General features: G+C 49.2%; 1 protein-coding gene across 1 annotated transcript in view; it reads right to left on the reverse strand.

Annotated features, from left to right (window-relative positions):
• Nucleotides 1–26,686, reverse strand: part of GNG7 (G protein subunit gamma 7) — a 212,594-nt gene that overhangs the window by 106,446 nt on the left and 79,462 nt on the right. Inside the window, exon 2 of the mRNA XM_086947830.1 lies at nucleotides 17,585–17,705. Coding sequence (XP_086803956.1) covers nucleotides 17,585–17,665 — 81 coding nt within the window. The 5' untranslated portion in view covers nucleotides 17,666–17,705. The remainder of the gene's footprint in view (nucleotides 1–17,584; nucleotides 17,706–26,686) is intronic.

Below are 26,686 nucleotides of genomic sequence, written 5' to 3' on the forward strand. Positions count from 1 at the left end.
CCAACCCCACCGCAGCCTCAAACGACATCACTCCATCCCAAGACCTCTGCAATTCATTATCCTCCTTCTACAACAAAATCGCCGACATACACAACAGCTTTGAGAACACTTCCAATGAACCGTCCACTCCACCCACCTCCGAACCTAAACCGACCTCTAACAACCTTAGCGCCTGGAACCCTATCAACACGGAAGACACCATCCGCCTAATGAACTCCATCCATTCAGGCTCACCAACCGACCCCTGTCCCCACCACATCTTCAACAAAGCAGACTCCATCATCGCACCCCATCTCCGCGATATCATCAACTGCTCCTTCAACTCCGCTACCTTTCCAGAAAGCTGGAAACACGCCGAACTCAGCGCCCTCCTGAAGAAACCCACAGCAGACCCTTCGGAACTCAAGAACTACCGCCCCATCTCCCTCCTCCCATTTCCCGCCAAAGTCATTGAGAAAGCCGTCAATAGCCAACTTGCCGCCTTCCTTGAATCCAACAACTCTCTCGACACTTCACAGTCCGGATTTCGAGCCAAACACAGCACCGAAACCGCCCTCATCGCAGCAACAGACGACATCCGAACGCTACTGGACAACAGAGAAACAGTTGCCCTCATCCTACTCGACCTCTCTGCCGCCTTCGACACTGTCTGGCATAGCACCCTCATACAACGCCTCAGCAACATCGGCATACAAGGAAAAGCCTTAGACTGGATCATCTCGTTCCTCGCCGGAAGAACCCAGAGAGTCCGACTCCCCCCATTCAAATCAGAAAGTACCGAAGTCATCTGCGGAGTACCACAAGGATCATCACTTAGTCCCACCCTCTTCAACGTATACATGAGCCCCCTCGCATCCATCGCGCGCCAACACAACCTCAACATCATCTCCTACGCTGACGACACACAACTGATCCTTTCCCTCACCAAAGACCCTAACACTGCCAAAACCAATCTTCACGAAGGAATGAAGGAAGTTGCCGAATGGATGAAAAACATCCGCCTCAAACTTAACTCAGACAAAACGGAAGTCCTCATCCTAGGATCATCCCCCTCTGCCTGGGACGACTCATGGTGGCCATCGGCCCTGGGCACAGCACCCATACCCACAGACCATGCACGTAACCTAGGTTTCATCCTAGACTCCTCCCTCTCGATGACCAGACAAGTGAACGCCGTCTCATCCTCCTGCTTCAACATACTCCGCATGCTCAAAAAAATCTTCCGTTGGATACCCACCGAAACAAGAAAGACTGTCACCCACGCACTGGTCACCAGCCGACTGGACTATGGAAACACCCTCTACGCCGGAACCACGGCCAAACTACAGAAAAAACTCCAACGCATCCAAAACGCATCAGCCAGACTCATATTAGACATCCCTCGCCAAGCTCACATTACCGCTCACCTGAAGGACCTCCACTGGCTTCCCGTTAACAAGAGAATAACATTCCGCCTCCTCACCCACGCTCACAAGGCTCTCTACAAACTTGGGTCAGAATGCCTCAACACACGACTGTCCTTCTACACACCCACCCGCCAACTAAGATCCTCCAATCAAGCCCTCGCCGCAGTTCCGCGCATCCACAGATCCACCATGGGAGGAAGATCCTTTTCCTACCTGGTGGCCAAGATCTGGAATTCTCTCCCCTCTCACCTCCGCCTCACACAGAACTACATTTCCTTCAGAAAGGAACTCAAAACCTGGTTATTCGATAAATAATGCACCCATCCCCAAGCGCCTTGAGACCCTCTGGGTGAGTAGTGCGCTATACAAATTCCAGAACTTGAACTTGAACTTGAACTATCCATAGTATATTTGAAGGTGCCTGATGATAATTTAAGAGGTGTGCATTTATAATCCTAGGTAGGATATGTTCTGTGCAGACTACCACAGTAGAAGCCATATTCAAACCCACCTTCCAGATTACAGAACCGTCATGGGCGTCCGCAGGGGGGGGCAAGGAGAGGCGCTTGCCCCCCCCCCTGGAGCGACCCTCCTTGCCCCCCCTGCGGACGCCCATGAAAACTGTGACTTCAAGACGGGGTTCTCACTCTCTTTCCTCTCCTTTCTTTTATTTGCTTCCCTGTGAAATGGATCCAAAAAAGAAAGTTGCTTTTGCTGGAAATGTAGTATTTTTCTGACATTGTAATTCCAAAGTGCAGCATTGGGAATAAAAGGCTAAACATATGAAAAATAGATAAATAACTAAGCAAAGTAAGACAGAATGGTAGCAAACTGGCCAAACTGATTTTATTCACACTGAAACACATTAGCGCCACTTTTACAGAGTTTGCCAGTGAAGCGCTAATTTTGTTTTCTTGTCTTTGTTTTCCCTGGACTTGGAACTAGTGCACCATTCATGGAGGTACCAAAATGTGTGGATTGGAAAACAATGTGTGCTGCGGCTCTGTGTCCAGGGATGTGGTCTTCTTACCATACTGCTTACGTTTTGTAAGGATATAAGCAATTGCCATTGAAATGGGTCCATTCAGGGCCCTGTAGCTGTGTCCTTAACGTTTCAGGTGAAAGCACTCACTGATTTCTGAATAGTGAGTGTAAAAGCATAAAAGCATTGCTGTAACCATGTCGTTCCTGCTTACATTTCCCATGGTTTGATAAATTTTGCATTCCCTATAAGTGTTTGCTTCTTCCAGGATGTTGTTCCTTTTTTTTTTCCGGCCGCATATTGATCTTGTCTAGTGCGTAATTTAAATTGCGCATCCAGGTGTTTATCGGGCAACAATTGGGTTGTAGTTGAAAACAGTGGGAGTTTCTCTCAGTGGGGCAGTACGGTGTTCAGTGGGGGAGAGGATGTGGCAGTATGGTCAGAGCTGCTGAATTTGGAACTGGGAACCTGGTTCAGCCTTAATAACCAACCCACCGGACCACTCTCTTGCGAGAGCACAATCACATGCTAGACCTTAGAAGGCTTCGCAACACCTTAGAAGTCCTGGTGTCTTCGTACCAGCAGGTGGACCCTAGCATGACAAGTGTAGGTTAACCTTCAAGGCTTGTCCACCACTATCCATACTGAAGTTCACCTCCAGTCTTGCGGGCAGGCCTATGAAGCAGCACACCCTAGAACAACAGTCACTGAGGTCACAGGACCCTTGAGAAGGGCCAGATCTAGGGCAGTGCAACCAGTGTGACCGCACCGGGTGTTGACTTTAGGTGAAAGCATCATGTTTGCAAGTATATTATGGTTTTAGAAACGCTTGCTGCCTCCTTCCTGGCTTCCAGTAATTTTCGGCAACAATAAAAATGTCATGATGACTCTGGTGATTAATGTTCTTCCTAGAGAGAGATCAGAATTTTGTCTAGTGGAAGTTTTGACACATGGAAAGGTAGCTCAGATAGTTAATGTACCGGCTGCAAAGAACATGCACCTTGCAGATCACAAAGTGCACATAATGTACATAGGACAGTGGGCTACTGCTTTTGTCAGAGATCCTTTTGTTACTTGCAGTTTATAAGTTAAAATCCTAACTTAGAACGTGAGCAATTAACTGTGATCTAAGAGCTGCATACAAAGTGCAAGGTATAATTTCGAGCGTTATGTTGTCGCCCCCCCCCCCCCCCCCCCCCCTCCTGGCCCCCAGTCTTTGATTATCCTAATGTCCCAAAAAGTGTTCTTTTGGACAGAAATCAATTCTGATTATTAAGGAGAACCCCCAGCCATGGTATTACGTTTTAAATTCCGGGTATTGTGTTTCTCCAGACCAATCACTATAAAACTATACGGGCTACTAGTATGGTTGTCATGTGACTCCTACACCTTGTAGTCCTTAGTATTATGTAACATTTTCTATACAGTGACAGGCAGTCAGTCAAATATCTTTATTTCGGTTAATAAAAACCATAAAAGCAATGCAAAATTCATTATACATATTAAAATTATACAGATATACACATGATTACAGTTCATTATGGACAATCTAAAACAGTTAAAATCTTTGATACAAAGAGCACATACAATAAAATCAATATCATAATCCAATTAACCCACCCCAGTTTGACACTATCCTCAATACATTGCGTGTTAAAAACTTTTGGGGGGAGAAGATCATCCTGGTAATGTATTCATCTGGGTGAGTCTTATTTTATTTATACGCGCTGCCGCTACCAAAAAACTGGCTACACTGTATGTGACCTGAACAGAGTCAAGCATTTGTAAATGTAGGAGGGCAGGCCTTACCTAGACAAATTTTAGTTCCTTCAGGATTGGGTATAAAAAAAATTTGCGAACCACTAGGTAGTGCTCACAGAACGTCACTAAGTGAAGCGTATCCTGTGTGGAAAAACTATTGCAGGTGCAGGGTGGGGTATTTTCTGGGGTCCCCCACTTCGGATAGTTACCAAGCGTGAGGTGAATGAGGTTGAACCTAAATCTGACTAAGAGGAAACGATGGTAGGGTTTAGTCACGAACTTCAAATAAGGTTCCATGACTGCCAGTTGATAAATTGATCTCACCATAGGTTTCCTGAGTTCAACCTCCTCCCTTTCTAACTCCAGCAGTGTGAGGAAATTTCGCTTGATCCACCCTACATCCTCATTCCTGAGGCCCAGTGGTGATAGATACATGTCCGGACGCCCCAGCCTCACGCAAGCCGCTCTAACATACGCAAGCCAGGGTATTCTATCCGGTCTGTCCAAGGCCATACAGTCCTTGAGTATCAGCTGGTTCAGCGTGATCTCCTCATTTAGCCAGGTTTTGACCCATCGTAACAGAGGGGCCATTTTTAAGTAATCAGAAATATACCCCAAACCCTCTTCACAGTGAATTGAATATGTAGGGGATGATTGTGGGAGTGACAAAAGGGATCGTATAAAGTTATTTTCTATAATTTGGATCCCTGATGTTGGGGCATAGCCCCAAATATCGGCCCCATATGAGGCAATCGCTATGCACTTTGATTTGTAGATGCGGATCATGGCCTCCATGGGTCTCGAACCCAATATTTTAGAGAAATTCATACGGGCTGTGGTAGATCTTGCAACCACATTGCCCTTAAGTTTTAACTGGGGGCCCCAGTTCCCCCTTTCATCGAATAGAACACCTAAATAACAAAAGAAGGGTACCCTTGAAATTGGTGTTCCATTACATCTAAAAGTTTTGATCTTCATAGTTTTCCTGCGTAGACCAGTCACCATTACATGGGATTTCGAGGTATTGATTTTTAAATCCAGGGCTTCCATAAAGGAGCCAAAGTGATCTAGCAGTCTTTGTAATCCCGTACCTGTACGTACGAGTTAATATAGAGCGTGAATAGGAGAGAGATTTACACACATATTGATTGTCTCTGTGTAATGTGTGTGATGTAAAGTGCTCTGACACCCTACAATGGTATGAGTGGCACTGTAAATCAAATTAAATGCATCTGAGAGAGAGTGGTTATGGAGACTTGGGGGGCACAGTTAACACCTTCGACGCTCATGACGAGCTCAGCTCGTCATGAGGCACGAGTGAGCTGCACTCATGACGAGCTGAGCTCGTCATAAAACAATAATAATCGAAAAAGTCAGCACAGGAGGGGAAAACACCTAGCAGCCAAGGTGTTAAAGGGTGGTAGTGAGGGAATCCATGGCAGAGGTGGTCATTGGGGGGCACTAACAAACATTACTGCACAGGACACCACCTGTGCTATGGCTGGACCTGCCCATGAGGCCAGTCTGCCTCACCCAAAGGTACCTCCATTGACCTTGTTTCATGCAGCAGTAGCTGCAATTCACCAGGGATTGGCAATGCAGGATGTTCACACACCAAACTAAGTTCGCAAACTTCACAGTCTCTCTGCTTCATTCACAAGCACTTTTAACATGTGCTGCCTGCTGTGGGGCCACTGATATTAATTATGCAGCAAAGGATGACAACATTATGCCGTAGTGTTGACTAAATTATGCATTACAAAAAAAACGGCTGCAGCGTAATGCAGTATATTTTCAGATATTTTATTATTTTGACGTGTGTACACATGCTAACAATCTCTAGAAAGATTTTGCCTTATTAGTACCACTGTAACATACAAATGCAGCAGTGAGAAAGGTTACCAGTCAACCTTTACAATAGGCCATCCACTCCGCAGCAACACAAGTCACATTTTATATTACCTTTTGATATGTTTGAGCTACAAACAATTTATTAGTTTAAATGGTCAGATCATGCAGCAGATCTTGCATTATGAGGCAAATATGGCAGAGCCATAATTTTAGAGAAAACATTTGCAAACTAGGATATTTTGCCATTCATGTTTGAACTGGTGTTGTGGAAAAAGGGAGAAGTGCTGATGACAGAAACTCCATGGCTCGGAGACAAATGGCTTGTGTTGCGCTATATAAATCGAAACACATTTACATTTACATTTGTGTTTCCACATTTTATCGTATTTGGTCCATTCTGTGATTAGAAGCATATCCCAATTTGTGAATATATTTTAATGTCAATAACTCATTATAACCTTAAATTATCATGTGTATCCATTGGTTGATTAAACTGGGCAGTGAAATGCCAAACAAATACTAAAAATTGGGATGTCTGCGCATTCTGGCCACACCTCTGGCTCCACCCACAGATCCAATCCTTGGGTTATTCCCGCCCTCTGATTCTCCGCCCACTGTTCCCCTACTTTTTCCCCCCCCCCCACTCCGACCACTGTGTAAGACTCAGCATCCCTGGACCTGTGATGTGGCGCAGCTGCGGGTGCCGCATGTGCCACACATTTACGGTGCCGGGCTTCCGCATAAGGGAGCTGGCCATTATTGTATCTCTAAACGTGCGCACTATGTCAGTTTGACATTGACTACACGTAGAGGGACTTTAAGTTTCTTTTAAAAAATATAGCTCACATTTGGACCTATACATTTTATTTTGTATAAATTAATTGAATGTGTGTAAAATTTAGCAATGCCCGGGGAATTCTAGTAAAGGGAGCACCCATTGGCGAATCACTAGCGGGTGTGGTTGCTGCAATATTTATTACTAACTTTGACGTTGTGCTTTAACTTTGGATAAAAGTTATCATGAATTCTAGCACCAAGAAGCCAATATTGGTAAATATGTGTGCTACAAATAATCCCTAACATACACTGTGCATACAGTTTTTTTAATCTGGTGCTTTAATCCTAGGCTGTTTTAAAGTATTCTGATAAAAATCGAATCGTGCTGAAGACAGCCTTGATTGGTGTTGGATCGAGGACCCAGAAGTCTGCACACCTAGCAGACAGAGATAAAGCACCTTGTCAGAAAGTTTAGCGTTTTCCCTACAGGTGGTGTTTGTTGGCCCGAGGCAGGGTCAGTCACATGTCCTGGATTCCTGGCATTTAATTGAGTCTATCCTAGTTCTGCGCCCCAGTGTTTTGTGTACCCCACCTGGCACACATCATGTCGGAGGATGGTGATCACGTTAACATTTTGCCTCCCCCTGGAAAAATTTCTGCAGACACCCATGAGAACCGTACACAAAGAGATCCAAAATTCGTCCTAAGGTAAGCTTTTTGCCCGTTCCAGTCTGTCACGAGTGCATCAACTTTCAGGTATATATCTTTAATTCTACAAGAAGCTGAAGACCTGGCCATTCAATTAGTCTTCTTGCAGGACCTTCGAGATTGCCTGCATTTAGACCCAGCTTTACCCTCACCTGCTCAGCCCGTGGATACCCTCATGGGTGACAAGCAGCGCTCTACAAATCCACCTTATATTTCATTACAATGTGCTCGCCTTGTCGTAGAAACTCCACTGTAGTGGTATCTAAGATAAGTGTGTGAAGATGATACCCAAGCCAGATTTTCAAAATGTCTGCATTACATTTTTTGTTGTTGCTGGAAATCTAACTGTCCTGAGCATCTGAAATGTTGTTTCCCGGAGACTCAAGGAGCTGCCCTGTGCTTTCAGTTTTTCCCTTTTAAGAGAAGGGTATCTTTTTAATCTTCTCTCCTTAAGCTACATGACTCAGGCCTTCGCTTTTCTCACCACAATGAAAGGAGAATGCTTGGCCGGTTTACTCATTGTTATTCATGTCCTTCAAGCCATACTTTTCTGATGAAATCAATATTATTATTATAAATGTTATTATTATTATTTCTATTTTGGAGAAAGGTAACTACAGATCCCTATAATCCACCTTTAGATAAAAGGCCGATCGTGTCGCTGAGGACGCATGCTATTCGCCGTTGGATGTTTGGGACTACAACCCATGTGTCCAGAGAATGGCAAGTGCTGCTTAGAGGTGTAGAATTTCGTACACAAGGATCTCAATACAAAAGGTTCCACTGGTAGTGTTAGTTCTTTACTTTATTCATGCAGTATTCGCTTACCTTCTACGCCGATGATACATAGATGGTGGGTTCTATGACTAAAGCTGAGCAGAACACTTGCTCCAGGTTTTATGACTGTATGCTGGCAGTCAGCGACTGGATGGCAAAAAATTGGCAACAACTGAACTCTGAGAAAGCAGAGGCAATTCTTTACGGTAACCAAATCTACTTTTGGTCTCCTTCTTTGTGGCTTCAGGAGCTGGGACCTATCCCAACCCCAGTTAGGAAAGTACGCAACCTGGAAGTTCTAGTAGATGACCAGCTTATGGGCCCAAGTAAATGTGGGTACTTCAAGCTCTTTTTACATTTTTAGGACATTTAAAAAAAGTCTTGCCCTGTATTTCTTCCAAGCTTCAAAAACAGTAGTCACATCTATGGTCCTTACGAAAATGGACCACTGTAATGCTCTTCATATTAATATGCAACAGCGACATAAATAATTTGCAGATCCTGCAGAATGCTGCAGCACGACTATTGTTGAGAATTTCCAAGTTTCAATCTACATCAGTGGCACTAAAACAGTTGCATTGGCTGCCTGTTAGACAGAGAATCGCATTCAAGGCCCTCTGCATTACTTTTAAGGCCCTTCATGGAATAGGACCTGCCTACTTGAATTTGAAATTCAACCGGTATATGCCATTGAGAATACTATGCTCTTCCACAGCCAAAAATGACGGGGTTGTAAGATTTAAACGTTCCTTGGAGGGTGGAGGAGGGGGCGAGGGGTTGTAAGTTGTGCTTCCAAATCCCGTAACACCTTGCCACTTCACATCAAAAGCATGAATTCTCTACTCCCTTTCAGGAAAGGTCTCAAAACTTCCCTTTTCACAAACCAGTAAGCACCAGGTTTTTAGGCTACAGTCTGACGTAACCGCCAAGACAACACCCGGTATATGTGCGCTCTAGAAATTAATTTAACTTAACATATTGTACATTTGCAGTGTTGTTGCTCCACCTCGAAAGCTATGTCCAATGCAAGCCCTCTGCAGCCTGAGTTGGAAGAGCAAAGGGGGGTGTATTGAGGTACTTCAACGATGTTTCTAAAATGAAATGCTATCTGGCGTAAACAAAGCGTCTGTACTGTAGTGTTAACAGTATAAGTAAGGCGCTGCGCTGTTCTGACTCGTTCCTCTTCCACAGTTGCAACCCACCCTGAAGCATGCCCAAGAAGTTCCAGGGCGAGAACACCAAGTCCGCCGCTGCCCGGGCACGCAAGGCAGATGCTAGGCAGGAGCAGGAGGATGCTCTCTGGAAGGATGAGGACAAACATGTCTTGAGAAAAGAGCAAAGAAAGGGAGTGGGTTTAAAGAGGTGAGGGACCGTTTTGTCGGCTGATTTATATTGTCTTTGTACTCTGGAGTGTGCACAGTGGGGCTGTTGGTTGGGAGTATCAGGAGTGGTCCTCTTGCTTTGGAGTTGTTGATGGACCACATTCGTGGGGAGATGCTTGTGGGTGAATGGATATACTATGGGGATCGGTGTGAGTGGCTAGTGCTCAGACCTAGGTGTCGTTTATTGGTGCAGGCACGAATGCAGCCTTTTTGTGAAGGTTCATGAGGGGAGTCCGCTTTGGAGGATGCGTTGGGAAGGCAAGTGTCATCGGTGGTGTGTATTGCCTGCCTAGGCCTGTTGCCCAGAGCAGTGTGTGTTTATTAATGATCAGTAATACAATGACATTGCACTTCTGCTGCTTTTCTGGTCATTGGTGTTAATTATCACCCATCTCAGTGGTGCCAATTTAACAGCCTCGGAATGTATATCACCCATTTTGATCCTCATCAATCGCTTCTGCCTTCTTCGTTTTAGATTGTGAAACCCCCTCTCGCGGTCTCGGACTAGGAGAGAACTTGGTAGGCTGCAGGAAAAAGACATCTACCTTTCTCTTAAAACTTGTGAGTTTCCTTGTGGGCTGTCGAGTCTGAAGGGCTGTTGGTGTGGTTGCTTTTCAAGTTACTTTACTGTCAGTTGCAGCTAAAAGGGCTGTGAACTGTGCTGTAGTGTGACCTTGAGAATGAACAATGGATTTGTGACCAGTGTCTGCCCAATGGGAGGTTGGTGGCTATGTAATGGGTATATGTAAGAAGGTTATGCCACCTATCTTCATTCTCTCTGTTGTCTTGCTCTTATTTATGCTTTCTAGAGTGTGTTTACATCCCCCTCTCCTCCTTGTATCACAGCTAGTTGTCATAGGCGTGTCCTGGGCCTCCGATATTTATAGCCTAGTGGAGGCCACACCAAAGAATTGTATTTTGTTATGATTTTGGCAGAACGCTACTTTGTATCAGATTATCTGAACATTTTCATTTTTGATGTAGGAGGCTCACTGTTATCTGCCTAGTATGGATGCTTAACGCACTCATGCATTCAGAACCCACTCGATTAGCACCTGTTTCTTTCCTAGAATTCTCATAACTCTGAATTACTGTCAATTTGAGTTTCCGAAACATCATGCGCGGCACGTCTCCCGCTGTTCACTATCAGGTGTCCCTAGCTATTCATTACATAAAGGTCGCCACCACATACAATGGGCAGATAGGTGTTTTCCACATTAAGGATGACCTACCATGAGATATTTGAACGCAAGGCTTTGTGACTGACAACAAATGTGTGCATTTTGCAACCAGAAAAAGTCACCTGAAGTCTGAAGTCACCAGTTAGACGATTGGAAAATGTCCTGTTGTGAGACTGATGAGAAGCGTGTGTCCTTCATTGCCAATGATCCGAGCAGGTAAGAGGTCTTGGAGGCTGTATTTCGTCTCTCGGTGACTGCTGGCAATGACTGTTCCCTTTCAAGGATGGACGTCAAGGTTATGTGAAAGTACTACTTTTGCGTCTTTAATAGAAAGGAAAATAAAACACTTCATGGCCATGTTGGCCCTTTGCGTAACTAGCCTGTTGCTTCAAATCGCTGTAGAATGTATTGTGGTGGGAATTGTGTGTAAAATAAAAGGCCAAAATGGCGGTTTGTGCCCACACGAAAAGCCTCCTGCAAATGTGCTAGAGGATGGCTTGAGCATTGCGTGGCAGCAGCTTGCCGGGATCAACAGGGGCACATATGAAGATGCAGATGCTTTTCAATATTCTGCATATATATTTTACTCAGTAAGGCTACAATGTGTATGTGAAAGGCAAAAGACACCACTTTCTATTTCCTTCTGTTTGCAATAATGCAAGCAAGAAAACATACAGTATCAAACGTACATACCTAGGCACACTGTAAAGTATTTGAAACAGACAATGCTGCAATCAAATCAGCAAGTGTCTGCGGAAATAATAAACCCAAAGGGAAATTTAAAATTAAGCACCAGTGAAAGGGTTGGCAACAGTAAGTGTGACCATGTACAGGAGATAAGAAAGGGAATCTGTAAACGAAAATACACTCCTGTAAAATGCAAGCATTGAACTCATTTGTGGTAGGAGGGATTGGCGTTGACTAATCAACTAATCAAGGAGTCTTTCTCTTGAGCAGGGGTCTCCAACCTTTTCTGTAATGAGAGCTACTTTTAGATCCGTGAAAATTGTAGTGAGCTACTGCGGGCCAAGTTACCAGACATTCCCTCACCCAGCTTCATTGACTTTAAACCTAATGTCCATAGAGCCCGATACTATGGTTTGAACAAAATACTGTTACTTCTGGCACCATGATAGGGCTGCTATGTGCGTCAGTGAGCACATGGTCTGTGAGGATGTATGAACATGTGTGTGAATTAATGAGAAATATGTTGATGGGTGACTGGAAGCCTGTGTCATATGTACTTGTGGCTCAGGACACATCTTTTGCCATATTTGACACCCTTACATGTACAATGCAAACATTTTTTTTAAATAGAAACAACGTGCAGAAAAATGTTGGGCAAAAATATTGATAAAAATAAATATTTCTCTGCACTTGATGAAACATTTTTCTGCAGTTGAAACTTTTCCCATAAAAAAAGGCTGTATTTTTCAGTTATAAATATGGCAACGTGTCTACCAACCGCTGGGAGCAAGATGCGTGCCATGTGTAAATGCGACGATTTGAAATGGGAGGAAATTGAACTCAAGAGATAACTTCATTTTTAAATGCATTTCATAAAACTAATCATTTTAATTTCTATTCAAGTCAAAGTGTCTCTACGAACAGTAGGCTTATTACTCCCAGTGGCCTGTAGACATGGTGCCATTTTTATAACCCGAAAATAGTCATTTGTTTAAATGTGAGGAATTTAAAATTAAGAAACATGCTTCATAAAACATTGGGACTTAATTTGCTTAATTTAAAGTAGAGAAAAATATTAAGGTAATGTTTCATAGGATAATTTTTCTTCACTTTAAATGTCTCCCATTTAAAAGAAAAGGACTGTATTTTTTAGTTATAAAGATGGCACTGTTGCTACCAGGCACTGGGAGCGAGATGCCTGCTGTTTGTAAACGTGACACTTTGTTAAAAGGGGGGGAAATTAAAATGAGGCGTTATCTTAATTAATAAGTTAATTCTTCATTGTAATTTTCTCTCATTTAAAAGCATTCACAAATATAATTTTGTTCTCATGCTCCAGTAATGAGTTGAGAAGAACTTTTATTTAAGAGTTAAATACCTCAGTGCTTCAATTCTGAACCGCTGTGACCCACATGGTTCATAAATCTGAGTGGAGCACTGTTCATAATCTGGCTTTGCTATCTACAGCCTGATCATAACGTAAAATAAACATAAACATGGCCTTGCCTTAACTTAAAAAGGAAAATTCAACAGTAATTGCAGTTCTTAGTTAAAAATGAACCCAAGGCTAGGAGCTACTCTGAAGTTTTTTGCCAGCTACTGATAGCTGGGGATCGATTGGCTGGAGACACATTGCCCAGAGTAAGGTGACCAGACACAAATAAGTAGCATATATGCCATTGCTCATCAGCATTTACTAGATAGGCCCAAAATAATTTGAAATGCTCGGGTGTGATAAGAAAAATATTGTGGTGAGGGGACAGAAAAATTAAAAGTGCTGGAAATAAAGTGATATAAAGCTCATTCTCCCTCGTACAGTTTTCATGTGATCTAAGCCGTGAAGATAGTGTTTTATTTAACTATTTAGAGTCGCTTTAACAGGGGGGGGGGGGGGGAGGAGGGCAAATCAACAATATGTCCTGTCCTCCACCCGAGTTTTTTACATGGTTTGTACTTTACATTCTGCACCCACCCATGCCGTGCGGCGCGGGGGTGACCCACTTGTGGGACACCCCCGCGCCGCACGGCCACCAGCTGCTGCATGTGCCCCTGTGCCTGCTTTCTGCCTCAGCGCCGGCCTCGCTGCCGCCTGAGCGCTCCCCTTGGTTTTCGCCGGTTTTTGACCGAAATTTGTGCTTGTTTGCTGTGTATGCCGTATGATCGCTGTTTAACTGTTTTTCCCCCGTTTTGACCTGCATTTGTGCCTGTATTTTATTGTGCCGTTTTGCCTCGTGTTTTGCCCTCCATTTGTGTATTGGTGCTTGTCTCCTTCCTGATTGCCCGCCTACCTCGCCGCCCTCCGCTCTCCCTCCCCGCTCCCGCTTCCCGCCACCGCCATTAGCCCCGCCCCTTTTCTCTTCTGTTCCCTCCCCGCTCCCGCCTCCCAGCTGCTCCGCCCACCCGCGCACTTCGCCTTAAATGGCGACCGTGCGAACGCGCAGCGGTCACGCGCAGCGGGCGCGCCGATTGTGCGCCGAAGGCGCGCCAAAGGTAAGCCCGTCTGCGCCCGTCCGTGACCGGATCGCGACCAGCGCCAGGACCCCTGGCCCACGAAGACCCCGACCGACCCGCCTGACGTACTCCGCCGCCACCCTCATCGCACTCAACACCGGCCGACTCCCAGAATGCCACCAGGCCACACCACGACGCACCCACGGACCTTTCAGCTGCCACGCCTGCAAGTTCTCCTGCATCCGGACCAGCCTCGCACCAGCACCCGCCAAGTCGAACACCAGCAGCACCCACCTCAAGTGCATCCTGCTCAACACCCGCTCCGTCCCCAGACACGCCATTGAACTCTGGAACCTTCTAGACACCACAGCCCCTGACGTTGCCTTCCTCACGGAGACCTGGATGAACGCCTCTTCAGCTCCCGACATCGCCATCGCTATCCCAGAGGGCTACAAGATCGTACGGAGGGACCGAAACGCCAACCAGATGGGAGGAGGCATCGCCATCATCCACAGGAACACCATCCGTCTCACGACCAGCACCGACAACACCCTGACCAGCGCCGAACACCTGCATTTCCAGATCCACACCAACCCGAACACCACCCTCAGAGGCACACTGATCTACCGACCTCCGGGACCACGCACTCAATTCAGCGAGGACATCGCCGACTTCGTCAGCCCGCATGCCCTCCCCTCCGCTGACTACATCCTCCTGGGAGACCTCAACTTCCATCTGGAGAACAACAACGACCGCAACACCAGCACCCTGCTCGACAACCTCGCCAACCTTGGACTCAAGCAACTGGTGTCCACCCCCACCCACCTCGCCGGACACACACTCGACGTAGTCTTCTCTTCCAGCACAGACATCGACTTCAGCCACGCCACAGAGCTTCAATGGACGGACCACAGCTGCGTCCACTTCACCTTCAAGAGAACGACGACCCACCAACACCAGCAACAGGCCGCCCGCAGAAGCTGGAACAAGATCACAGCAGACCAGCTCGCCACCTCCCTGATCCAGCACCCTCCTGCCAGCTCAGCGAACCCCAGCCAGGCCGCCGACAACCTCACGAAGTGGATAAGCAACTGCGCGGACGAACTCGCCCCACTGAAGACCCCGCCTAGCAGACCCGGCAGCAAGAAGGCCCCATGGTTCACCGACGAACTCAAGAGCTCCAAGAAGAATTGCCGAGCCCTCGAGAAAGTCTGGAGAAGGGAACCGACACCGGACAACAGGACCTCCTTCAAACTTGCCACCCGGAAACACCACCAGCTGATCGGCGCCGCCAAGAAAACAGCTTTCAAGGACCGGTTGGACAACAACGCACACAACTGCAAGGAACTCTTCAACATCGTGAAAGAGCTTTCCAACCGCAGCGCAGGAAACAACGACATCACCCCATCGCAAGACCTCTGCAACTCCCTCGCCTCATACTTCCACAACAAGATCGCGGACATACACAACAGCTTCAACAACCAACCAACGCACACCATGACCGAACAACCACCCCCCACCACCACCCTCCACGCCTGGACCCCGATCAGCACCGAAGACACCATCCGCACGATGAACTCCATCCACTCCGGATCACCAACCGACCCCTGCCCTCACCACGTCTTCAACAAGGCCGACGCTGTCATCGCACCCCACCTGCGAGACATCATCAACACATCCTTCGACACCACCATCTTCCCTGAGAGCTGCAAACACGCCGAACTCAGCGCTCTACTCAAGAAACCAACAGCAGACCCCACCGACCTCAAGAACTACCGCCCCATCTCGCTCCTCCCGTTTCCAGCTAAAGTCATCGAGAAGACCGTCAACAAGCAGATGGCCGCCTTCCTCGAGACGAACGGATCCCTCGACCCCTCACAGTCCGGCTTCCGAGCCAATCACAGCACCGAGACCGCCCTCATCGCCGCCACCGATGACATCCGAGCCCTGATGGACAATGGAGAAACAGTGGCCCTCATCCTCCTAGACCTCTCCGCGGCATTCGACACGGTCTGCCACCGCACCCTAGTACGGCGCCTCAGCAACATCGGAATCCAGGACAAGGCGCTGGATTGGATCATCTCCTTCCTCGACGGAAGAACACAGAGAGTCCGCCTACCACCGTTCAAGTCAGAGGCCTCCGAAGTCATCTGCGGCGTCCCTCAAGGATCATCTCTGAGCCCCACCCTCTTCAACGTCTACATGAGCCCCCTCGCGGCCATCGTACGCAAACACAACCTCAGCATAATCTCCTACGCCAACGACACCCAGCTGATCCTCTCCCTGACCAACGACCCCGCCGCCGCCAGAGCCAACCTGCACGAAGGGATGAAAGAGGTGGCCGAGTGGATGACGACCAGCCGCCTGAAACTGAACTCGGACAAGACGGAGGTCCTCATCCTGGGCTCCTCGCCCTCCGCCTGGGACGACTCCTGGTGGCCTCCCGCCCTGGGCACCGCACCCAAACCGACAGACCACGCACGCAACCTGGGCTTCATCATGGACTCCTCCCTCTCCATGACCAGGCAAGTCAACAACGTCTCCACGGCGTGCTTCAACATCCTACGCATGCTACGGAAGATCTTCTGGTGGATCCCCACCGAGACCAGGAAGACCGTCACCCAGGCCCTCGTCACCAGCCGACTGGACTACGGCAACGCCCTCTACGCCGGCACCACCGCCAAGCTCCAGAAGAGACTCCAGCGGATCCAGAACGCCTCAGCCAGACTCATCCTCGACATCCCACGAACCAGCCACATCTCCGGACATCTGAGAGACCTTCACTGGCTCCCCGTCAACAAAAGAATCACCTTCCGCCTCCTCACCCACGCACACAAAGCCCTACACGACCAAGGCCCGAGCTACCTCAACAGCCGACTCAACTTCTACGCTCCCAAACGCCACCTCCGATCAGCCAACCACGCCCTCGCCGCCGTCCCCCGCATCCGAAGAGCGACTACGGGAGGAAGGTCCTTCTCCTACCTGGCCGCCAAGACCTGGAACTCCCTCCCTCCCGACCTGCGCCTGACCCAAGACCACCTCTCCTTCAGGAAGAAGCTGAAGACCTGGCTGTTCGAGCAGTAGCGGCTTGCCCCCCCATCCCCCCCCCCCCCAGCGCCTTGAGACCCTACGGGTATGTAGCGCGCTTTATAAGTGTCACTGATTGATTGATTGATTGACCCATCTTCTTACTTTTGTCAGACACAACTTTCTATACGGGGCAGTCCAGCTCTACTGACAACTAAAAATGTACAACATCCAAGGTGGACTTAGTGTAGACTTCAATTAAGAAACAACATAGAGTAAGTCGTAACAAGCCAGTAGGGTGTAGTAATATGGCTTTTCCAGTCACAGCGAGAGCTTTTTGCTTAAGCTTATCACCTGGTGCTACATTCAAGACCCATTCGTCTTGTTACATCGTGTCATCCTGTATTGTATTGTAAATAACAATGCCTTGTATTTATGTTTTAAAACCCAAAACATAAATAGAAGGCATTGTAATTTACAATGCCAATAGCTCAAAATCGTGTGAATGCGAGACCTATTGCATTGCAAATGCTTGTTGTATATTGCCTGCTCCTAAAATGCTTTAAGCTTGCTGGCACTACCTCAAACTCTCACCTTGATCCTTTCGATGCCGGCCTCGATGCGGAGTTGCTCCACCAGTTTCCTGGCCTGTGCTATGTTGTTACTGGTTGACATTGTTTGCCATCGGTCTCAAGCCGGATCAATGCGGAGAAAGCTGCAGAGGGAAAGAAGAAGAAAGGGTGAGAGACCGCAGAGGAGGAAGGACATGTTCAACCTTCTCAAGGTCATGACCTTCAGGCCCTCTCTTTTTAAAAAAATGTGGAGACAACTGACATCTTATCACAACTGACATCTTATCACACATGACTCTTCTCCATCCCAGCACCCCACACCTACACTTTGTCACTGCACTGCAATTAAGGGTCATAATCCTCCCCCAATACGAAACCTTAACTCTCCACCAAATTCTGCATCTTATCCCTCCTCTCTTCCAGTAGCTTGCCCCTCCATCTTCTTCTCAGAACATATCTATGGATCTTCATACCAGACCTCATATGTCCATGCTAGCCTAGGGTCATTTTCCAAGCTCCACTTCCAGGACATTATCCCTCCGTCCCATTCCAGTAACTTATGGTTCATCCCCTTTGAGGACCTTACCCCACATTTCCTTCGAGGACCTTATAGGTCGCGCCCCTTCCGTGGCCTTACCCCTTCTTCTCATTCCAGGACCTTGTCCCTCAATGCATTTCCAGGACATGTGCTCAGTGCAGCACCTGCTCCCTCTGTGCCTGTCCAATACTTTGTATGTCGTTCCAATGCAAGTCAAACTCTCTTTACATCCAGAGCATATCTCTCAATCCCTATCAAGGACCCAACCCCTCCATCCCGGTCCCAGACCAACATCTACAATCATCAAGGATCTTAATCCTTCGTCTTAATCCAGCCCGCATCCGATCATGGATGGATGATACTCTTGCCCCAAAGCCTCTTACCCTAACCTTGGAAGGCAGGCACTGGTGGTTAGCACTCGCGGTTCATTTCCACATAAGGTATATTGAGAGATGCTCACCGCAGAAGTCTAGAACCGGATAGTCAAAAAGTAAAGAATTCACGAGGATTCAAAAGGTAGAACCTATTATTCTACAATGTTAGTTCAACTATATCAGTATTGTTCATGATTTTGCTGACTGAAGTTGGTGTCTACAATATCACTCTCTTCCTCTGTGTCATGTTCTAACATCCATGTCCACAAAACCGAAAAGTGCATTAATAAGTCAAATAAACTTCTCCACCGCAACTTAGATGTCCTGCTTGTAGGAGAGTAGGGTCTGCAATCCTATGGTCACCCCAGATTTTTGCTTTTTACTTCACTGGTTTACGACTTTCCCTGGCTGTGGGCCTGCTAATCAGACCCACAGCCCAGCTGTTCTCTTTCTAAATTGACATCCAGGTACCTTAGGTGCATTTACCAATTGGTATTGGGTCACTCTTGTAAGTCCTTGTACAGTGTACCATAGGTACCCAGAGCATAAGTGAACCCAAGGCCTACCAGGAGCTGCAGCATGTATTATGCCACCCCTGGCTGGCCCTCCAAATCTGACACAACTGGCTGATCAATCAGCTGGGGTAAAGTGGTGTAATCACCCTTTTGCTTTAGATATAGTACACCTATATCTAACCTAAAATGGGCACATATACTCCTATAAGTCCCTTCTATGGCAGGTCTTAACAATCCTGGAGGCAGAGTGCTTGCAATTATGTGAGATAGTGCTCTAGCATGAGCTGAGCCTGTCTACAGCTTTCGGAACCAAGTCCTTTAGCTGTTTTCATGATAACGCTATACCATATACTCTTAAGTGCATTATAATCCTTGCGGTTATTGCTAACTTTGGCATAGCATTATCAAAACATGTCGAGTAAGGTGTCATACGAATTGGAATACTACCCCCTCGCCAGTTCTGGCGACGGGAGTAGCATTCCACCCTTTTAGAGGGACACGACATGTACCTAACTGTGAACCCCGGTTAAAGTTAACCCGAGCCTCAGCATCACAAAATGGATGCTGCCACCATAGACACAAGTCTGACCTCCTGCTGCTGGGAGTCCTTCCAGCGAAGGAGGCTTGGACAAAGGGTTTCCTGCCTTGGGAGGTGCTAGCACCACCCCAGACAGGATTTTGTGTATTGGGTAGGACAGGGCTGAAAGGAATGAGACATGCCTGGGGCACACAAGGTGTCCCTGTGCATACACCGGTCCAAACCAGTTCCTGGGGCTCTCCAGCCCCAGCTCTGGCGCAAGACCGGACAAAGGATAGGGGGTGTAACCACCCCCCTTCCTGGTCCCACCCATAGGAGGGACCTAGTCGTAGTACAGCCCCCTTTAGCAGGATAAAGGTAGGAGCTGGTCCCATTCCAAGTTAGATTAATCCTGAACTGAAACTCTACAAGAAGAAACTCTGGACTTCGACTTTCTGCACAGAAGACTGAAGAAATCTCCCTTGTGGGCAAGGAGTGTCCACCCTGCACAAGCAGGCACCATCAGCGTCCAGCGGCTTCCCTTTGTCGTCTTCCCTCGAGGATCCAGACTTCAGAGCCCGACGAGACCCGGATTCCCAGACCTCTCCGACCTCTACCTACATCTGCAGCACAGCTGAGATCTGTGGGTGCGACGAGACACGTGGGACCAGCCATCTTGGAAGAAGCAGCACTTCGCTCCAGCGCGACTTCTGAGGTAACCTCGACCAAGTGCTTTGAGGACTGAGAAGCCCCACCCCCGATGTGGCTCCTCCCCGTCACACCCAAGCAGCTCCTGCACCGAAGACCAGCCCTCCAGCATCCACGAGATCTGCGTGGGGCCCTTCTGCCTGTTTGCTGCTCGATGCGTTGTCTGGTCACTTGCCGGCTGGCTAGTGACCTCCTAGACGACGAACCTTGAAATCCAATCTGCTGGTCTGGTTGCTCCAGACTAGCCCTTGCTTCCCTGCAAAGGAGAAGCACCCCGGACCCTCCTGGTCCACACCAGACGCCGTTTCCACTCACCGCGTGGGTTGCCTTTGCCAAGGCCTGTTGACTCCAAATCCGGACCCGACACCGCCGACAGCGAGAGCCTGCGTGGGACAGCTCGTGCCTCCATCCTGTTCGTCGAAGATACCTCCTGGTCCACGTGGCTGCAAAGACAAGCGTCCACTCTTCACCTGATCGCGACGACAACATCTCGTTCCACTCCTGGTTCCACTCCAGTCACTGGCTAGTGACTTTGAACATTGTCCCCTCTGCTTTCAGGTCCTCCTCTTCACCGATCCACCCTTGGATCGCACCGGACATCTTCCTCCTGGTCGCCTGCAGCATCTTTTCTTTCAGGCTCCATAGACTTCAACGCCGGAACCCGACACGACTTCGCACCTATGCACCCGCAGCCTGTGGGTGAGGTAACAAGCATTTCGGTGCGAAAGGGTAGATTGACACTCCTAGTGTCTAGTTCCACAGTCGTTTTAGTCCTAACTAGTCAGGATTGTCCGTACTCCCCTTTTTCTTGAACTGTACTGTCCATAGACGTCGTTACGCATCTCGCGTGTGAGTTCACACTCTGCACACGTGTTCCGTGGCCTCCTATTACTTACCTAAAGTTAGGATAGTGTAGTCCCAGCGATCCTACAGCCTCTGGACAGCTCCATTCCTTCTATCGACTTTCACATTCCACTTACTTAGTATATGGTTTGTTGTGCCCCTAAGGCAACATTGTAATTGTGCAACTTAAACGTATTTTTCCTAAGAGTCTTGTCATGTGCTTAGCCCTCTGATCTCATAAAGAGTTCAGAGGTGTTTGTTAGTTAATAAATATCTTGTTTATTTTCATAACTACCTGTGTGCTGTCCCTTCATTTGGTATTCAAGGGGTTATATGTGGTAAAACAGCTGGCTTCACATGCCAAAAGAGTTTAGCCTAAGACTGCTTTGTCCATGCTACCATTAGGATAGCTGGTCTATAAGGTTGACTTACAACCAATCACCATAAGGGTTGTTTGGACTGATACAAGGTGATCACTAGAATTAGTGAGAATCATATATCAGGCCAACTTCTCACACTGCTCTCCTGCTAAACACCTTGCATGGCCCGCGCCTCAGCATTACACATAACATTACACGCCCTCCAACTCGTACGTACACCTTGCATGACCCGCACTCCAGCAATACACATAACGTGACATGCCTTTCACACCTTGCATGGCCCGCGCCTCAGCATTACACATAATGTTACAAGCCCTCCAACTCATACGAACACCTTGCATGACCCATGCCCCAGCGACACACGTAACATTTCATGCCCTCCAACTCATACAAATACCTTGCATTACCTGCCCTCCAGCGATACACGCAACATTACATGCCCTCTAACTCATACGCACAGCTTGCATGACCCGCCCTCCATCGATACACGTAACATTACATGCCCTCCAACTCATACGCACACCTTGCATGACCCGCTCTCCAGGGATACATGTAACATTACATGCCCTCTGTTGGACCCAGCCTCGTGGCGTGGTCCCACTCCTCCCGCATGGCGGGCCCTGGACGACATCGACCCCTGTCCTCCGGCCTGAAGCGACCCCCTCCAACCTTCACGAGAGCCGTCACTCCTGGCGACCCCCGGCTCTCCCCCTCCGGAACACGGCAACCCCTACTCGCCCCACTCTGCTGGTCCGACCCCTATCCCGGGCCACCATCTCAGGCCCGACTCCATTTTGGACCCTCCACGTCCGGGCCCCGTGACCTCGGCCTCGGACCCAGCGAAGCTCCGACATCGAGGCACCAAGATCCGACCAGGTGGTAAAACGGCCACTTGACGGATCAATGAGGAGAAGAGTTCGATGGCCCTCCAGCCGTCCCCCGACGCCTGGTTTCGATCGCCCTCCGGCCTCCCTGGGCGCTGGCTCCAACCCCCTGCTGGGTGTCTGGACACTCGCACCCCGGCCCCTCTGACCCCCAGGCGCGAGGGTCCGGAGATCAAAGGACTCCAAACCTATATCTGGGGCAGCTCTGGAACGGGTCGGGAGTTATATCCTGGAGTCGAGAGCCCTGCAGGTTAAATCGCGGCTGACCCTGAGAAGAACTCGCTACTTTGAACCCTGAACCATCTTCGGAGCCCTGCTGGCGCTGCCGCGGCCCGACCTCGCTGAACCATCTTCGGAGCCCTGCTGGCGCTGCCGTGGCCGACCTCGCTGAACCATCTTCGGAGCCCTGCTGGCACTGCCGCGGCCCGTCCTCTCTGAACCATCTTCGGAGCCCTGCTGGCACTGCCACGGCCCGACCTTGCGGAACCCCCCGGCTCGAGGATTGAGAGCTGAGCGTAGGGTATCCCTGTGCCCGGCTGGTACTTAAGACTGTCCCGCTACCCCATTTCCCCAGTTACTGAATCGTTAAGGATCCCTCGATCCGTTTGTATATATATGGCTGAGAGAACCTGCCTTTATTGCTGATAAAGACTCTAAGAATCTATCCTTGTGTGGTGTCCATTTGTAGTGGTGTGATTGCTCGGCTGTACGATTCTAGGAGAGGAACCTCGCCAGGAGGCCTCTCGACGGCGCTCGGCCAACTCCAGAAGGAGAGGTGGGTCTCGGGGTGGTCGGCCAGACAACTTCTGCCTCTCCCTAGGATCACCTTTCTAACATCGGTGGCAGGCGGTGCGATCCGAGATGACGCAAATCGTACAGAGAGTGACTCACCCACTACCGACAGAAACAAACCACAACCACAAATAAACCAGACCGACCGCAGAGTTCCAGAAGGAACGATTGGAAGACTATAACCTCAAAGAATTTAAACAATTCTGCAAGGACCTGGGCATCGCTACCACTGGACTAAGCACCAAGGACGATTTCAAGCAGGACCTACAAACATGGGTAGAGGCAGGAGCGACGCCATCCCAGAACGAAGATAACACGGTCCCAGATATGCAACCAGAAACCAGCACAACCCCCGCAGAGGAAAGAAATGCCAACGTAAACACGGGCCTCTCCCACGAAGACGCCCTAGAGCGAGAAAGGAGCCGGCTCCACGAATTGGAGCTCGCCCGACTCCGTCTGGACGGAGAGCTACAGCTGGCCGAGAAAAAGATAGCCCTTGAGCAACTACGGATGCAAGGGGACCTGGAGGAGAAACGAAGGCAGAGGGACTTGGAGGAGAAGAAGCTCACGTTCGAGCATTAGCGTGGCTTAAATGAACTTGAGTTCAAGGCCAAAAACGGGGAGACCGGCGCCTCCGGGAACCGGAGCCCACCTCCTCCTACGGACACGAAGGTCCACATCCCCAAAGATGTCGTCAAAGAATACTATAAAAACGACGACATCCAACAATGGTTTAAGGCCTACGAGGTAGCCATGACCTCTCATCGAGTACCCCAAAAAGACTGGGGTGCCGGCTTGTGGGGGAAGTTCGTCAGCGAAGGGAGAGACGCCCTGCTGGAGCTCCCAGACGCCGAGATGACCTCTTACGAACATATGAAAGCCGCCCTCCTTACTCGCTATGGACTCACCCCCGAGATGTACCGGCAGCGATTCCGAGACTGTAAGAAAATCCCTGGTACTACCTGGGTGGAGTATGTGACTTTCTATAGTAGAGCCCTAGAGGGGTGGATCAAAGGCAGCCAGGTCACCACCTACGAGCAGCTGTTCAACCTCATTGTATGGGAGCACCTCTCCAACAACTGTTTCGTCGAACTCAGGCAGCATCTCCTCGACAGCAAGCTGACCGAGCCACGTAAACTCGCCATCGAGGCCGATCGATGGGTAAGCACACGGGTCCCTCGGAACTCGACGGGAGACTACGGCCGAGCGCTGCAGGGGCACCACCGTCCGCGAGGTGGCGGAGGAGGCCAGAACAGGAACAGAGACTTCCCCGCGGCATCTCCCCCGACCAGCACTTCGCCATCCCTGGCCGGAAGAGGGGGCCCCCCCAGCACAGCCGGGGCCCCGCTCGAACGTCGTCTGCCACAAATGCCAGCGACCCGGTCACTATGCCAATGATCACAACTGCCCGATGAACCAGCGACCCAGCTCCACCGGTCTGCCACACCGCCAGATCGCGGCCGCCTCCCTGGGAGAGGAAAGAGGCGAAGAAGAGAACTATTGTGAGAAGTTGGCCTGATATATAATGTTCACTATTCTAGTGAGCACTGTGTATCAGTCCAAACAACCCTTATTGATGATTGGTTGTAAGTCAACCTTATAGACCAGCTATCCTAGTAGCATGGATACGAGCAGTCTTCAGGCTAAGCTCTAGAGGGCGTGTTAAGCCAGCTGTTATACCATCACATATACCCCTTGAACACCAAGTGAAAGGACACCACACAAGTGTTATGAAAATAAACAGTGTATTTATTTAGATCACAACAGCCGTGGACTCTTTATGAGGACAGGGTACTAAGCACACAACAAAACTCTTACGAAAATACTTTAAGTTGCACAATTTACACAAATGCCCGAGGGGGACGAAAAACCATATACTCTAAAAGTGGAATGCGAAATTACTAGCAGGTAAGTACTAATCTCATAGGGTTTGGAATCGCTAGGACTGGACTACTGAACCTTCAGATTACTAGCAGGAGGCCTAGGGGACTCTGGTGCAGAGTGTGCACTCTCACGCGGGATGCGGGACAAAGTCTATGGTTGCTAGAATTTACAAAGTTAGTGTTATCGGACAAATCCGACTAGGTAGAGCTGAAACGAAAAAGGATCTGGACCCTTGGATAGTGAGGCTATGCTGGGGCACCGAAATGCCGAAGTTACCTAGCCCAGGGGCTGCGGATGCATAGGTCTGGAAAGACGTCGGGAATCCTTGTTGCAGTCTATGGAGCCTAAAAGAAGAAGTTGCTGGCAGGCGACCAGTGATGAAGTTCGAAGTGATCCAAGCCTGGATCGAAGATGGAAGACACCTGTAAGCAGAGGGGACCAAGTTCTGAATCACTAGCCAGTGATTATGTGGGCACCAGGATGGCACCGGACGAAGTCACCTCGACCAGGTGAGTGGGCGACGCTAGGCTCTGCAGTCTCACGGACCTGGAGGCGTTGTCGGCGACCAGGATGGAGGTGCGAGCTGTCCCGCGATGGTTGCTGCTGTGGACGTCGCTGGACCCAGGTTTGGGGCAACAAGTCTTGCCAAATGCAAGCCCACGCGGTGGACTTAAAATGGCGTCTGGAGTGGACCAGGAGGGTCCGGGGTGCTCCTCTGTTGGAGGGGAGCAAGGGCCAGTCTGGAGCAACCAGACCAGCAGTGTTGATGTCGTCGTTCGTCGTCGGGAAGGCCACAAGCCAGCGGGCTAATAGCCAGACAACGCGGTGAGCAGCAAAGAGCAGAAGGGCCCCACGCAGATCTCGTGGATGCTGGGGGGCTGGACTTCGGTGCTGGAGCTGCTCAGGGTTGGGGCTTCTCGGACCCCAAAACACTCACTCGAGGATCCCTCGGCGGTCGTGCTGGATAGAAGTCGTGCAGTTCTCATGATGGCCGGTCCCTCGAGGTCTCGTCGCACCTACGGTTCTCAGCTTAGCTGTAGATGTAGATAGAGGTCAGAGGTGCCAGGGAAGCCGGGTCTTGTCGTGCTGGTCAGTCGGATTCCGGAGGAAGGACGTGCAGTAAACCGCAGTGTTCTTAGAAGGTGCCTGCGGGTGCAGGGTGACTACTCCTTAGTCACAAGGGAGAAATCTTGAGAAGAAGTCGAGACGTTCTTTCGTAGAAAGTAGTTTCAGGATTCAAAGATGATTTAATTTGGAAGGGGGCCCGCTCCTAACTTTATACTAGGAAAAGGGGCTGGCAAGCGACTAAGTCCTGCCCAAGGGTGGGACGAGGAAGGGGGGTGGTTACGCCCCTCTCCCATGCCGGACTTTCCCCAGCTCAGGGGCTGGTGTGCCCCTGAAACTGGTTCTAGCCGGCCTATGCATAGTGAGCACCGGGGTGCCACTTGCAGTCACCTTCCTATTCAGCCCTGCCTATCCAGGATACACAAAACCCTGTCTGGGATGGTGCTAGCACCGCCCCTGACAGGAAACCCTTTGTCCAAGCACTCCTCGCTGGAAGGACTCCCAGCTGCAGGAGGTCAGATTTGTGTCTGTGGTGGCAGCATCCATTTTGTGATGCTGAGGCTCAAGTTAACTTTAACCGGGGTTCACAGTTACTACCATGTCGTGTCCCTCTAGAAGGATGGA

This window comes from Lissotriton vulgaris, assembly GCF_964263255.1.
Source record: "Lissotriton vulgaris chromosome 12 unlocalized genomic scaffold, aLisVul1.2 SUPER_12_unloc_1, whole genome shotgun sequence".
Lineage (NCBI taxonomy): Eukaryota > Metazoa > Chordata > Amphibia > Caudata > Salamandridae > Lissotriton > Lissotriton vulgaris.